This window comes from Arvicanthis niloticus, chromosome 12 (assembly GCF_011762505.2).
Source record: "Arvicanthis niloticus isolate mArvNil1 chromosome 12, mArvNil1.pat.X, whole genome shotgun sequence".
Lineage (NCBI taxonomy): Eukaryota > Metazoa > Chordata > Mammalia > Rodentia > Muridae > Arvicanthis > Arvicanthis niloticus.
Genome location: NC_047669.1, coordinates 72,122,022 through 72,135,118, shown reverse-complemented (window position 1 = coordinate 72,135,118; position 13,097 = coordinate 72,122,022). Strand labels below are relative to the sequence as shown.

The 13,097-nt window shown below is 47.7% G+C and overlaps 1 protein-coding gene across 1 annotated transcript in view; it reads left to right on the top strand.

The window, feature by feature from the left end:
* Positions 1 to 13,097, top strand: part of Urb1 (URB1 ribosome biogenesis factor) — a 56,229-nt gene that overhangs the window by 19,116 nt on the left and 24,016 nt on the right. The window contains exons 12-21 of the mRNA XM_034515453.1: positions 510 to 630; positions 1,245 to 1,361; positions 2,563 to 2,675; positions 5,531 to 5,650; positions 6,806 to 6,922; positions 7,374 to 7,512; positions 8,731 to 8,901; positions 9,765 to 9,958; positions 10,548 to 10,766; positions 11,722 to 11,901. Of these exons, the coding sequence (XP_034371344.1) occupies positions 510 to 630; positions 1,245 to 1,361; positions 2,563 to 2,675; positions 5,531 to 5,650; positions 6,806 to 6,922; positions 7,374 to 7,512; positions 8,731 to 8,901; positions 9,765 to 9,958; positions 10,548 to 10,766; positions 11,722 to 11,901 (1,491 nt within the window). The remainder of the gene's footprint in view (positions 1 to 509; positions 631 to 1,244; positions 1,362 to 2,562; positions 2,676 to 5,530; positions 5,651 to 6,805; positions 6,923 to 7,373; positions 7,513 to 8,730; positions 8,902 to 9,764; positions 9,959 to 10,547; positions 10,767 to 11,721; positions 11,902 to 13,097) is intronic.

Sequence of the window (13,097 nt, the reverse complement as noted above, 5' to 3'; positions counted from 1 at the left end):
TCCGAGTGGGACCTGTGGCTCAATTGTGGCTGTACTATGCTTCTTTCCTTACCTGTAAATGCCTGTGTATGTGAATGCACACACACACACACACACACACACACACACACACACACACACACACTGATGGTACTGTGGCTCAAGTTAGAAAGGAATGAGAGTAAGTGGCTGGAGAACATCTGTTTTCTCCATGGTTAATTCTGCTAGTAAGGTATAGCTTCTATACACCGGCCAGCAGTGTGGAGCACCCTGCTGGTACCTGGAAGATTACTGGCAGTGTTTCCAAGAAGAGTCCTTCCTGTTCCACTGTCTGGTTTGAGTGAAAGGCTCACTGCAGTTCTGGGATATACTGCAGAAGGAAGCTTACAGGGCTGAGCTGTTCTCATCCTCCCTTTGTTTCTCCTTTCTGGGTTTGCTTTTGCCTTTCCCTGTTCATGCATCAATTCATTGATGTCTTTCCATGTTTCAAATGAGTGACTTTTAAAATTTTGCTTCTCTTTGGCACTTAGATTTTGCCAGATCTGAACACTGTTATTTGGGTCTGGCAATCATTTAAAAAGCAAGAGGACCATGAGAAGGTGAAGCAGAGCAGCAGCAAGACTCCTGCTGCCTCTAAAGCTGTCCAGCATGGTGAGAACCTCAGCTACCTCTGCTCTTGACCTGGAACAGATGTTAGGCAGCCGGGATGCTCCTCAGCATCCTCAAGCAGTTTTGTGTCACGGCCCCTCTGGCCATGAAGACCTTGTGTCCTTCTTTGCTTAGGGAGAAGCATTAGGTGGAATTGTACATTTTAGTAAATTTTAGTATCAGAAATACTTTCAGTCTTTGTATGCCAGCACCATGTCTGAAGACTTGATCACACCCATGCTGAGTGAATGGGTGAGCACTCTTGGTGGCTGTGCAGATGGATGTGGGCTGCACACACCTCTGGTGTTACAATTTGGTGTTGGCCAGGTGTGGTTTTCTATACTTAGACACCACAGTAAGGGCAGTCCTTACTGTGTATCTCTACTGCTTAGATGAGGACAGGAAGCCCAGAGATTGGCCTAACCAGGCTTCAGCAGTAGAGAAGGCTTAAGAGCAGGTCCATGGAACAGTGTCAACCCTGTTACCACATTGGCCTTTAAATGTAGCTACTGTGTTTTCGTAGGATGCATTGGCTAGGGCTATAGTGTGGGTGCTCACCTGGTCAGGGACAAAGGGTAAATACTTGTCCTAATGCATGTTGTCTCCCTTTGGTGCAGACGATGCAGAAACGATTCTTCTGAAGTCCGTTCTGCTCCAGGTCATATGCCTCTACCAACAAGTTGTTCCCCACATTGTCACACAGTACAACTTTGACTTCAGCAAGCTCCTAAAAGGTGAGTCTTAAGGGACTGTGGGCAAGCTGCTGTTTCTGCCAGTGGGGATAAAGGACACTCCAGTGAACTACAGCAGAGTCTAGGAGCTGAGGGCCAGGAAGGGGTAGTGTGGGCAATTTATCAGCACATGGGATCCGCCACCATAATTTATTCGTACCATCATTTTCTCTGCTAGCTGGGCTCCCATATTACATACTGATTGAACACAGGATAGCAGTGAGAGTGGAGAAAAGCCTACTAGCCTGGGCAAGCTGTTCAGGATTGTCCCCAAACCAGGTCATTCTGTACTTATTCCAACGCAAGGGTGCTTGGGGACAGAAGAAAGTGCTGTAGAAGGGACATGCCATCCTGTTTGTACAGAGGTGCAGTGTGCATGGTTACATTATGTTTACCCTCAGCGAGTCAGGCTCAAGCCATCTTGTATAAAATATCATCATGCTGGTCTGGACCCGGTTCCTTGATAGTCAAGTTTCCTAATAAAGTTGACTTTATAATTGGGCCTGCAGATGACTTGCAGAAAAAGGATGTAGTCTGTCCCCTGTGTTCCATGTTCCCTCACTTAGGCTGTGAGAAGCATACCTCTCTTGACACCCCCACCTGATGTCTATCGGAAAAATACCATTCTAGGAATTTATATAAATTATTGAAATATTATTTTCAAGACTTATAATTAACATTTTAATCATCAATGGTGAAAAGTTGTCTTTTTCATGTGAATATGAAATTCATAGACATATGGCCATGTAGGTCTTAGGAGCGATATTCTTCCCAAGCAGGGGAGGACTCTAGAGACCAGGTTAGGGAACAGGGTCAATGGTCAGCCTTGGTGGTCATAGTCTCGCTCCACAAAATACTTATGGCTTGAATAATAGGGCCTGTTTTCTGTGTAGTATAATGGGGTGTTATAAAATTTATGAGTTTGGGACCACACTTGGAGGCAGTGTGGCGTGGTATAGTATAGTGACTTCAGTTACAGGACAGGTTAAAATTGGCTACGGGACAAACGAGTATTTTGGGCATGTAGAATTTGGACTTTTGTTGACACATCCCGATAGACATCAGGTGGGGGTGTCAAGAGAGGTATGCTTCTCACAGCCTGAGTGAGGAAACATGGAACACAGGGGACAGACTACATCCTTTTTCTTCTCTGGGTCAGAGTCTCAACTCTGGGTAATCATGTTTTCCTGATCTCTGGCTGCAGGCATCATCTCTGAGCAGGGCCCTCCTGAGGAGGTCCCTCCCATCCTGCAGCACCACATGCTGAAGGTGGCCCTGGAACTGCCTGCTAACAAGTTTTTGTGGCTAAAGGCACAGGTAGGAATTGGACATCTCTTGTCTTCTGCTGCCAGTGTGCTTGGCTGGCTTTCTCTCCATCCCTACACAGTTCTTGTCAGTGAACACATTTGGTAATAAAGCACATCACTTTCCCTTCGTTCTCACCCTGAAAGAACTTTCAGGCTGGGAACACCACCATGCCAGCAGAGAGCTGAGGCTGGCAGATATTGGGCACAGTATTTGCATGTCTTCAGCAGCATCTTCTAGGAACAGAATGTTCACTCATGTAGGGAAGGAAGGCCATCAGGTCCCAGATATTCACCTGTGCCTTCTCACCCTAGATGTTGTCCCCTTGTGCACTGAGGGGTGACCAGCACGATTCCATGTGCTGAGTACCTCAGATCATACGGTGGCTTGGTTCTTACGTACCTTGGAAACCAGTAGCTTGGCGAGGCACGTTGACATTTATACACAGCGTTTTCAGAAAGGAGTGTGTATTTGCATAAGGACTTACAAGGCTGCACAGAGGGTGCTGTCACCACTCCACCCATACCATGTCTGCAGGCTGCTGGGGTCAGAGGGAGCTCAGGATACTTCTGCAATGCTACAGCTCCATGGTGGGCTCAGGGAGTACTGTCCAGAGCCCTCCTCTCAGCCTCCAGCTATCTCCATCCTGAAGTGACATGCTGTATGTTATAGAGTTTCATAGCTGAGTTGGGCCAGTAGATCTTGATATACGTGGAAAGCTAGAAAAATTGTTCTTTTTCACACTGGAGCTCAGGATAGAACCTAAAGCCTGTGTATGCTAGTTAAGCATTCTACCACTGAGCTACCTCTCCTTCACACTTTTTTAAATACAAGAAACTTGGGTCTCACCTTAAAAACAAAACAATCCAGATCATAATATGTTGTGGAGTAGCAGGCAGTGAGTCAAAGGAATATAAGAATTTACATGTAAATCACTGCAAATGTATCATTAAGACAGTAAAAGAAAAATATAATAATAGTTATTCAAAAGGAGGGAATACAAACATGGGTGTGTGCACATGTGCTTGCACACTCAAAACTATTCACACTTGTATGTGTGCAGACCATTACTAGGAAGACATGGTGGAAACTAGGACATTTGCTCTCTCTAGAAGTGGAGGGTGACGAAGAGAGACTTAGGCCGGGCAGTAGTGATGCATGCCTTTAATCCCAGCACTTGGGAGGCAGAGGCAGGCGAATTTCTGAGTTCAAGGCCAGCCTGGTCTACAGAGTGAGTTCCAGGACAGCCAGGACTACACAGAGAAACCCTGTCTCCAAAAACCAAAAGAGAGAGAGAGAGACAGACAGACAGACAGACAGACACTTAGTCCCTGAACTTCTGTTTCCCAGGACAAAGGCAAATCTTAATAAATACAAGTGAAAGGGTGAACATATCCTCCCACAATTACCAGTCACTAAAGCAATTACTGCACCATCTCACCTGCATATCAAGTCAGCACTAGGAAGTTCCTGTGGATGGGTCACTTGTCCAGGTGTGTTCCGGAGAGTCTTTAAAGAGCGACGGAAACAGTGGAGGCAGAGAGCAGTTATCAAGTAAAAGGGACAACAGATGACACACAGTGCTGTGCAGTTCTTCCTTCGGCACTTTGTAGCATGACGCTATGAGTGGTCGTGGATCCTGAGTGTCACTGAAGTGTCACACTAAGACATGTTTCCATGCAATCTTTGTCCATGAAAATTTGCCCAAAAAGGGACACTTAATGTGAAAGAAATGACAACTCTAAGACATTGATTGACAGCCTGGAGGTGGTGGCACACACCTTTAATCCCAGGACCTGGGAGGCAGAGGCAGGCAGATCTTGAGGAGTTCAAGGTCAGTCTGATTTACAGAGGAAGTTCTAGCATAGCCAGGACTACACAGCTCTGTGTGTGTGCATGCGCGCACCACTACACACACACAACATTAGTTGACATTCTGTGCTCTACCCACTCCATGCTTCTAGAGTGCATCTTTGTACTGGCATTGTGTACTGGACTAAGTCATCCCCAGAACTTTGTCATATTCAGGGCCAGCCTCTTCACTAAGGGACGTGACACATCACACAGACTTTACAGAGTGTGGGTCTGGGCTCTGAGGCTCTGTGCACCTCTCTAAGACAGAGGTTTCTCAGTGTGTGGGTCAAATGACCACAAGGGTCACCTAAGACCATAAGAAATGACAGGTATTTATGTTACACTTCATATCAGTAGCAAACTTAAAGTTATGAAGTAGCAACAAAGTAATTTTGTGATTGAAAGTAGCACAACACGAGGGACTACATTAAAGGATTGCAGCATCAGAAAGGGTGAGAACCACTGGTCTAAGGCATGTGTGCAAAGTCTGGAAGCCATTCTAAAGACCCTGTTATGTGTCACTGAGTGGCTGGTGTGTTCACACGGCGTCCTGATGAAATGCAGCCTGTGCAACTGAGGTGGACAGCTCTTCACTGCCCACTTGTGTGCAGTGTCTACACCAGAGCTTGGTTGTCAGGACACAGACTGTTACCTTCTGGGACTTCGGTTTCTGCGTACATCAGCTAGGTTAACAGCTGTGCCACGTCTAGGTTGGGGAGGATTACGTGAGCCGTCTACATGAAGGCCTTGAGCCGTGGCCCTAGAGATGCTTATGTGTTGCTGCTATGGCTTGGTACCCTGTGCTGCTGGAGGAGTTGAGTGAGTGGGTGACCTGGCTTCTAAGGTTTTCTATGTGTAGCAGCCTGGTACTCTTCTCTGTTTGGAAGTTAAAATGAGATACATGAGGAGCCTGGCAATGCGCTGAGCATGCAGTCAGTCACGTGTTTGCTCAGCAAGTAGTGCCCCTTGTTCACTGTACATACTAACAGTTTGAGATGATGTCCAAACTCTAGGAAGGCCCCGAGGCAGAAATCCTTGGAGGAGAACGCTCGGTGTTTTACCTATTGATGAAGATGTTTCTGAATAGTAGCCATTTACAGCTCAAGTCATCCACTAAGCTTCTGATCATAAAGGTCAGTACCTTGTAGCAGCTTCCCATCTGCTAAGTACTTGCATGGCTTTCCTTATGGTGGTGACTTCAAATGTGTTAGGACTACTGTAGAGTTTTGTGAATTTTTATTTGAAGTATAGTAAATTTAAAATTTTTATAATGTTTTGTTTATTTTGTGTCTCTGTGTGTATGTGTGGGGACTAGAAAGGTGAACTGTGAATCAGTCAGGACTAGTACTCTACACACACTCTGTCCCCATGAGAAACTGTTTCAGAGCTGTGCCTGGTCCCTCCTTCCCACCCTTCCCTGGGCTTCTCACTTTTTGACCTCGTCCATCACCCACATCTCAGATGTCCCCAGAGTTAGGTGCAGGAGTGAGGACTTGGTCCCCTTGTCTTCTCTTTTGCATGTGGCACTCACTCCTCTAAGGTCACTTGACCAGCCTGGCACTGTGATACACTAATAAATGCCTGCAGTCTACACTCAGTAGTTCTGAGGCCACATTTCCACACCCTGTCGCAGAAACACTAATGGTGGCAGACAGTGCCAAGATGAGACGTAGTGGTTTTCACTGAAGGGCTGCATTCTGCGTGTCTTCCCTGAGCAGCTTTGAGGCCCACCCTGTTTCAGTCCCTGCCGGCACAGCATTTCCTTTACTGACCTCACGACTAATAACTGCAGAGGTGCACATTACAGTTGCGGGGAGTTTGATGCGCCCTGTTGCAGGCCTCTGTGCCGTAAGAGCACTCAGCCCCTGAGCCTCCTACACAGTGGACCATTACGGATCATTTACTTGGCAAACAGACCTTGTCTCATCCCAAGCTCTACCCTGGTAGGAATGGTGTGCTTCTTACATAGATTTGGCGTTCCCTCAGGCTAAAGGTTAAGTCACACATGCTTATCTCTGTGGAATCCAGATAAAAACCAGTTCCCTAAGATCCACCTGGATTGTTCTCCTTGCTAGGAGCTAAGGAAAGGAAAGAGTACACAGAAGAGAGAAAGGAACCATGTTGTCCCCAGTGGGGAATGGAGTGATCTTGGCCCTGTGTCCTCAGCAGTGGGGTTCCATCCTGGGAGACTAACTGGTGCACCTGTGCTCTAGCACATTGGTTTGACACTTGTGCAGCTGCACAGAAAGTAGTTCTGTTCTGACTTCACATGGCTCCACTGCCAACAGATTCTCCGTGACACGGGTGTGTTCGAACACACATGGAGAGAGCTGGAGCTCTGGCTGGAGCACCTGGACAGCACTGCAGAGGAGCACAAGGAAACCGTCATTCAGTTCCTGGAGCGGGTAAGTGTGGAGCCCGTGGAACAGTGTGCGGGCAGCTGATGTGGCCGCACTGAGGCTGTCTTGATGCACTTAGGCCCGAGGACCTCGTGCCATGCCTAATCTCGCTGACACTGAGACTCACTCCATGTTAGCCTCTGAAATAGCAATACTTTACTGCATGCTTCTTGATTTCATTTGCGAAGCTTGTTTTTTCATGAAAGAATAAATTTACCCAAAAAGCCAAGTTACAAACCAGTAGAAAGATACTTTTAAAATTGTTTAACAACAACAAAAAAGCTTTTAAAATCTTTTCAGTAAAATTATTATTGTTGTTGTTGTTAATAAAGGCACTTAATATTTTCTTACTTCCTTCAATTTAGACCAAGGGCATTTGAGTTTGTTTTTTTTTTTTTTTTTTTTTTTTTTTTCTTGTTGCCATCTAACTGTCTTTACCTGCCTCTTTTCTGTGCAGATTTTACTGACCCTGGTGGTAAATCCTTACCCATACACGGACAAAGCTTCTGAGTTTGTCCAGGAAGCCAGCGCCCTGCAGGCCACTGTGGGGAGGCAGGATGCAGATGACGTCAGCATCCCCATTTCCCACATCGATGGTAGGTTTCATGCCCAGACCTGCCTGTGCTCTGACTTTCAGGCCACAGTTAGATAGAACAAGACTTGTGCTAAGGCTTTGCTCAGAGTACAGATAGCCCAATTCCTTGTGAGAAAGATGAGGCCACTCTTGAGATAAAGCCGTCTCACTTACAAACTGGGCCATATAAGAAGAACTTAGCTGCTGGGTGTTTGTGTATGTTGTCTACTGTGTATTGACACTGTTAAACTCTGGACAGATCTCAGAAACCTCATTAACAGCTCTAAGGTGAGGAAGGTATTGCTTTCCTCCTTAATATATAGTTCAGAGAGCTGGGAACAGAGAGACCAAGTCACTTTGACTATCACAGGTACTTCCTTGCAACTTTAAGATTTGAACCTGTTCACCAAGCATTTGATGGAAACAGACGCAGAGACCCACGGCCAAACATTAGGCAGAGCTCAGGGAATCTTATGGAAGAGTGGGAGGAAGAATTGAAGAAGCCAAGGGGTCAAGGCCTACACAAGAAAACCTACAGAGTCAACTAATCTGGGCCCATAGGGGCTCACTGAGACTGAACCATAAACCAGAAAGCACGCATAGGATGGACCTAGACCTCCTGCACATGTGTAACAGATGTGCAGCTTGGTCTCCATGTGGGACTCCTAACAACTAGGGAAGGGTCTGTCTTTTTCTCTTCCCTGCCTTTGGATCCCTTTCCCTAACTAGGCTGCCTTGTCTAGACTCAGGTGAAGATGCACCTAGTCTTATTGCAACTTGACATGCCAAGGAGGGTTGATATCCATGGGAAGCCTCCCTTTCTCTGAGAAGAAAGGAAAGAGGGATGGGAGGAGGGTAGGTGAGAGGGAAGGACAGGGAAGAGAGGAAGGAGGAGGGGAAAAAAAGGTTTGAACCTAGGTACCCAATTGCTGCTCTGTGCTAGAGCCCTCTCGGGTACCCGCTTGCTTGTCTGAACATGGGGTAGTACCCCTGGGCTTTAGTTACCACCTTAGCAGAGTAGCCTGCACTTTGTCAGACACCATAAAAACTGTAGACCTTGTCTCCACCTGGTCAGGTCCAAACTCTGGGAAGTATTGTCCCCCAAGAGAAGTTTGAAAATTTTGTTTGTTTTGTTTTTCTCTTTTTGTAAACATTCTCTTGCCTCTCCCTGTCTTGGGCTGTTTTGAGTGGGATCCTCTGATGGCTCCTACTTAAGCTAGCCTTCCCTCTTCTGTCTCAGATGTGCTGGACATGGTGGACGTTCTGGTGGAAGGCAGCGAGGGCCTGGACGAGGATATTGGGTTCTTGTTAAATGAAGACATGATTCTGCTCACCTTCCCCTTCAGTGCTCTGGTCCCTGCAGCTCTGGAAGCCAGGAATAAGCTGCTCCTTGGGACAGAATGTGAAGCAGGTACCTGTGCATAGTTAGGGTGTCTGCAGAGGTTGGGGTTGGGAATGCTGGGGACTGGAAGTGCTAAGGGCCAGCGGTCAGATTCCCTAGTGATGGACACAACCTGTAGCTCAGAGCACAGGGATGGATATGAAGGCTGACCAGGCTGCTGGCAAAGTAGTCCTTGAAGGAAGAATGTGTTTACATGGCTCCATGGCACCAGCTATAGCTGAGGTTTTCTTGCCAGCACTCAATCCTGTTGTCAGGATAGCGGTGAGTCTTGGCTATGTTGGGTTTCCCAAGTATCTTAGACCTGAGAGATCATAGCAGTCTGGAGAGCCCACATTTTACCACAACCATGAGCTCACAAGGCATTAGTTTGAGGGTAAAAAGTGTGTTTCCTGCCTGATCTTGTCATAGGTCAGTACAGGCCAGGTGGCCTTTTCTGGTGGTTGTCTTCTAGGATGTGGCCCAGGGATATAGGCTCTTCCCCTCTCAGAGCTAGGCCATCTGAAGGCATGGTTTCTATGATTGCTGGGCAAGGCAGTCCGTTGTCCTAGAGGCAGGGAGTGCTACGCCTGGAGAGGGACTCATAGAGGCCTGTGTGCCAAGACAGAAAGGGACAGGAAAGCCACCTGCAAGTCCTTGGCCCAGGTAGCTTTGGTTTAGCTATGTATACACTTGGGCCTCTCCTAGCCGACCTGAGGACCTGATTTCAGGCCCTGTGCTCTGTATGTATTGAAATAGAGCCTTCCCACATGGGCATCTGACCCTTCGTGGAGCTGGTACTCCTGGGTCTGATGTGAATATGGAAGGGCATCACAGCAGTATCTCAGAAGCAATCTCTCTAATCCCTAACCCTGCCTGCCCCGATTCCTTTGCAGGGGGAAGCATCATGGCATATATGACTGCGGTGTTGACTGACCTTCTCCATACCCAGAGGGACCCCCTAGCTCTGTGTCTTCTGCTCCAGTCTTATGACAAGTTTGAGCCTGTTAGCTTCCTCTGTGGTCAGCAGCTTGCCCACTTTCACAGATACTACAGTCTCTGGATTCCTGAGCAAGCCCAGGAGGCCTTGGTGAGCTGCACTCACTGCTCCCCTGAAGTGTTTCTTCATTGGTGTAGCTGGATATGTAGCTGGACGTGCAGCTGGAGGCTGCCTTTGTCCTACTGTCTCAGGCAATGCTGCTGCTACACTGGTCCTCAGACCACGGTGCCTGAGCTCCTTAGCTGAAGGAAATCATGTGTTCTGAGTCACGTGTAGATTTAGATGACAGCTTGGTGGGTACAAGTGAATAACTTCTGTTTGGAGCAGGACTGCTCTGGATCCTTCTTTTAACTATCTCTCTCCCACCCCCAGGCCTTTGGACAAGATATTCTGGGGTGGGCAGGTAGCTTGCAGCAGGCCTTTGCTTTGAGTGGGGTGCTTTTCTAGTTTGCAGCAATTCATCCTGTTAATACAGTGATCAAATCCCATGTCTGAGGCAGTCAGTTACTCACTAAAAGGTCTATTTGTACTGACCTTTAAGTATCTGTTTGTGCCATACTGCCCTGCATGCTTAGTGTGACATGCCCTTTGTTACACATTACCACAGTTGTCAGCAGTGTGTGCAGCCTTTGCTTCTGAGGTAATTTTGTTCTCGTTTCTATCCTTTTTGATCCCTCAGCCACTGCAGATGTCCAGTAGCTCAGGACCCTACACACCCCCATCACCTTCCTGCTTCTCCAGCTTGCTGCAAACAGCGTATGAAAGCCGGACACTTGGGGATAAGAGTGTTCAGACAAAGCTTGTAGCTGCTGTCCCAAGCCTAGCTCTGCAGCACATGCTGCGCTCAGCCAAGCAGGTACTGCTGTACCTCAGGAGCACTGTGGAGAACTTCAGCCAGGTCAGTGCCTTTCCTTCCTTCTCCTCCCAGCCCCCACATGCAGAGCATGTGCTCTTCTGAGTCTGCACCACAGAGAGGGACAGGGATCTGGATAACGCTGCGAGGCAGAGCCAAGTTCTAAGACCTGACTCTTAGCGCCACACTCCTGTACTGGACCCCTCCTCGAACAGCCGTGCAGAGGCAGCAGTGCCCTTCTGTCTGCCTAGTGTATGGACTCAGGACAAGGCCCTTCCTGTGGTGGCCTGGACATAGCCACATGGCCAGTCTTGTCTGTCACAGTGTGTGAGTCCAGTAGCTCACCTTTGAACCTTGTGCTCATGTGCCCTGCTACTTCCTTACTTCAGCTTGCTTGTTACTCATTCCCCTTAGTTAAAAAAACAAAAACAAAAAAAGCCGGGTAGTGGTAGCATATTACCTTTAACCTTTAATCCCAGCACTCAGGAGGCAGAGGCAGGCTGATCTCTGTGAGTTTCAGGATAGCCAAGGCTACACAGAGAAACCCTGTCTTGAAAAATCAACATCCCCCAGCCCCCCAAAAAACCAACCTTAATACATTTATTTATTTACTTACTTGTTGTTTATTTATGTGCACGTGCACGTGCACACATGTGGGGGCCAGAGGCTGGCGTGTAGGAATCGATTCTCTCACAGTGCTTGGTGACTAGCTCTGTCCTTTGCCTTACGTCAGCCAGAGTTAACATTTGTATTTCACTGAGGTTTAGGAAGACGCCGTTCCTTTATTCCATGCTCCAAGTGCTCTCTTGTCTACAGTTGGCTAATCCGGGGAAGGATGGTGAGAAGGGGAGATTGCCTTAAAGTCTGGAGGAAGCTAAACCTCCTCCTCTGTGAGAGAAACTTGGAAACTGCATACAAGTCCACCTTGTCGGCCTTCCCTCCAGTGTCCTTCTGTGACGGGTCAGCCCTGCCTTGTCTGAGAGTCACATGTTTCTTACAGCTGGGCAGAAGTGTGGGCCCAACTGTCCTTCAGTTCCTCCTGGAGCTCCTCAAGCACCTGGTCATTCACTCTGAGCAGCTGGATGCCCAGAATCAGCGGAAGTTGGAGGCTGCCCGTGCCGAGTCGGATCTCTTTTTGGACATGGAGTCTGTGGCTTCACTTGAGTTGGCTACTGACAAGGTACTCACGTGCCCCCTGTTATCCTTTTCCCACAAGGTTGTAGATACTGGCTATTTCTGAGTTTTATGTTCACTGTAGGAAAATAGAGAAATGTAGAAAACTACACCTGAGATGTTGCAAGTCATCTATACTCCTGCCCAGAGAGAGCAGCTTAATCTGGGTTCTTGCTCTCCAGTTAGTTCTTTATAATCAAGTCAGCCCTTAGCTCTTGTTCGTATCTGTACCCTGAGCCTCTTGAGGGCGTCAGAGTGAGGGTCAAGTAACTGTGTCCTGCTGACTGGGGCACATGTATGCAGCAGCAGCACTCTCCTGTCCGCAGTGTCCTGTTTCCCTGGGCCCGATGGCTAGTTCTGCTGTAGTATACCAGGTAACTCCCAGTGGGCTTGGAGAAAAGTCTGCTCTCATTTCACGGTCTTACTGAAATAGGCTGCTTTCTTCCTTGATCTCCACATTGACTTTCTGGGAGATGTATCTCTGGTTTCTGTTTGGCAAAGCCTTATTAGAAAGGGGATAGGTCCCTTTGCTTCCCTCAAAAACAAATATGGTATAAGAAACTTGTTTGTGTTCCTGGGAATTAGTAGGCCATCTTCCAGGAGTCATGTTTGGTAAGGCTATGAGACATATGCCCAGACTTCGTCATTCTCTGGCCTGCCTGGGGGCTGTGGTCAAGTCAATACTTAGAATTCACCTGGGCCAGAACTCATTTCTTGGGGGCACCTGAAAGTGCAGACAGGCTTGACTTCAGTTCCTAATTGTCCCTTAGTTTCTGTCCAACTTCCCCAAGGACATTGTATAACTATGACCACTCTGTCCCATTTGTTAGAATATACCCATGGCCCTCTACCACATCCGTTCAGTAGAGCAAAGCCACCAGAGAGGCACAGGTGACTGCTTTTAATCCCCTGTTGTTTCTGCATGGCCATCCCCTCTGTTGAATGACAGGAAAAGGCAGTTTTGCTGTACTGTGTCTGCTCTGCTGGGAAATGATGTGCTGGTGACTAGGTGGTCACAAACTGTTCCCCACATTGGTTGTCACTGTTGTGCAGAGAACGGGTGGGAGGTGCAGCACACCCCAGAGGGCTATAGTGTCCTGACAGCACATGTCAGGAGGTGGCAAATGTGCTTGAGAGTGACATTACAAGTCGGGGCTAAGGCTAGAGCGGGTTGACAAAGTGCTTTTTGCTCTGTCTTCACTG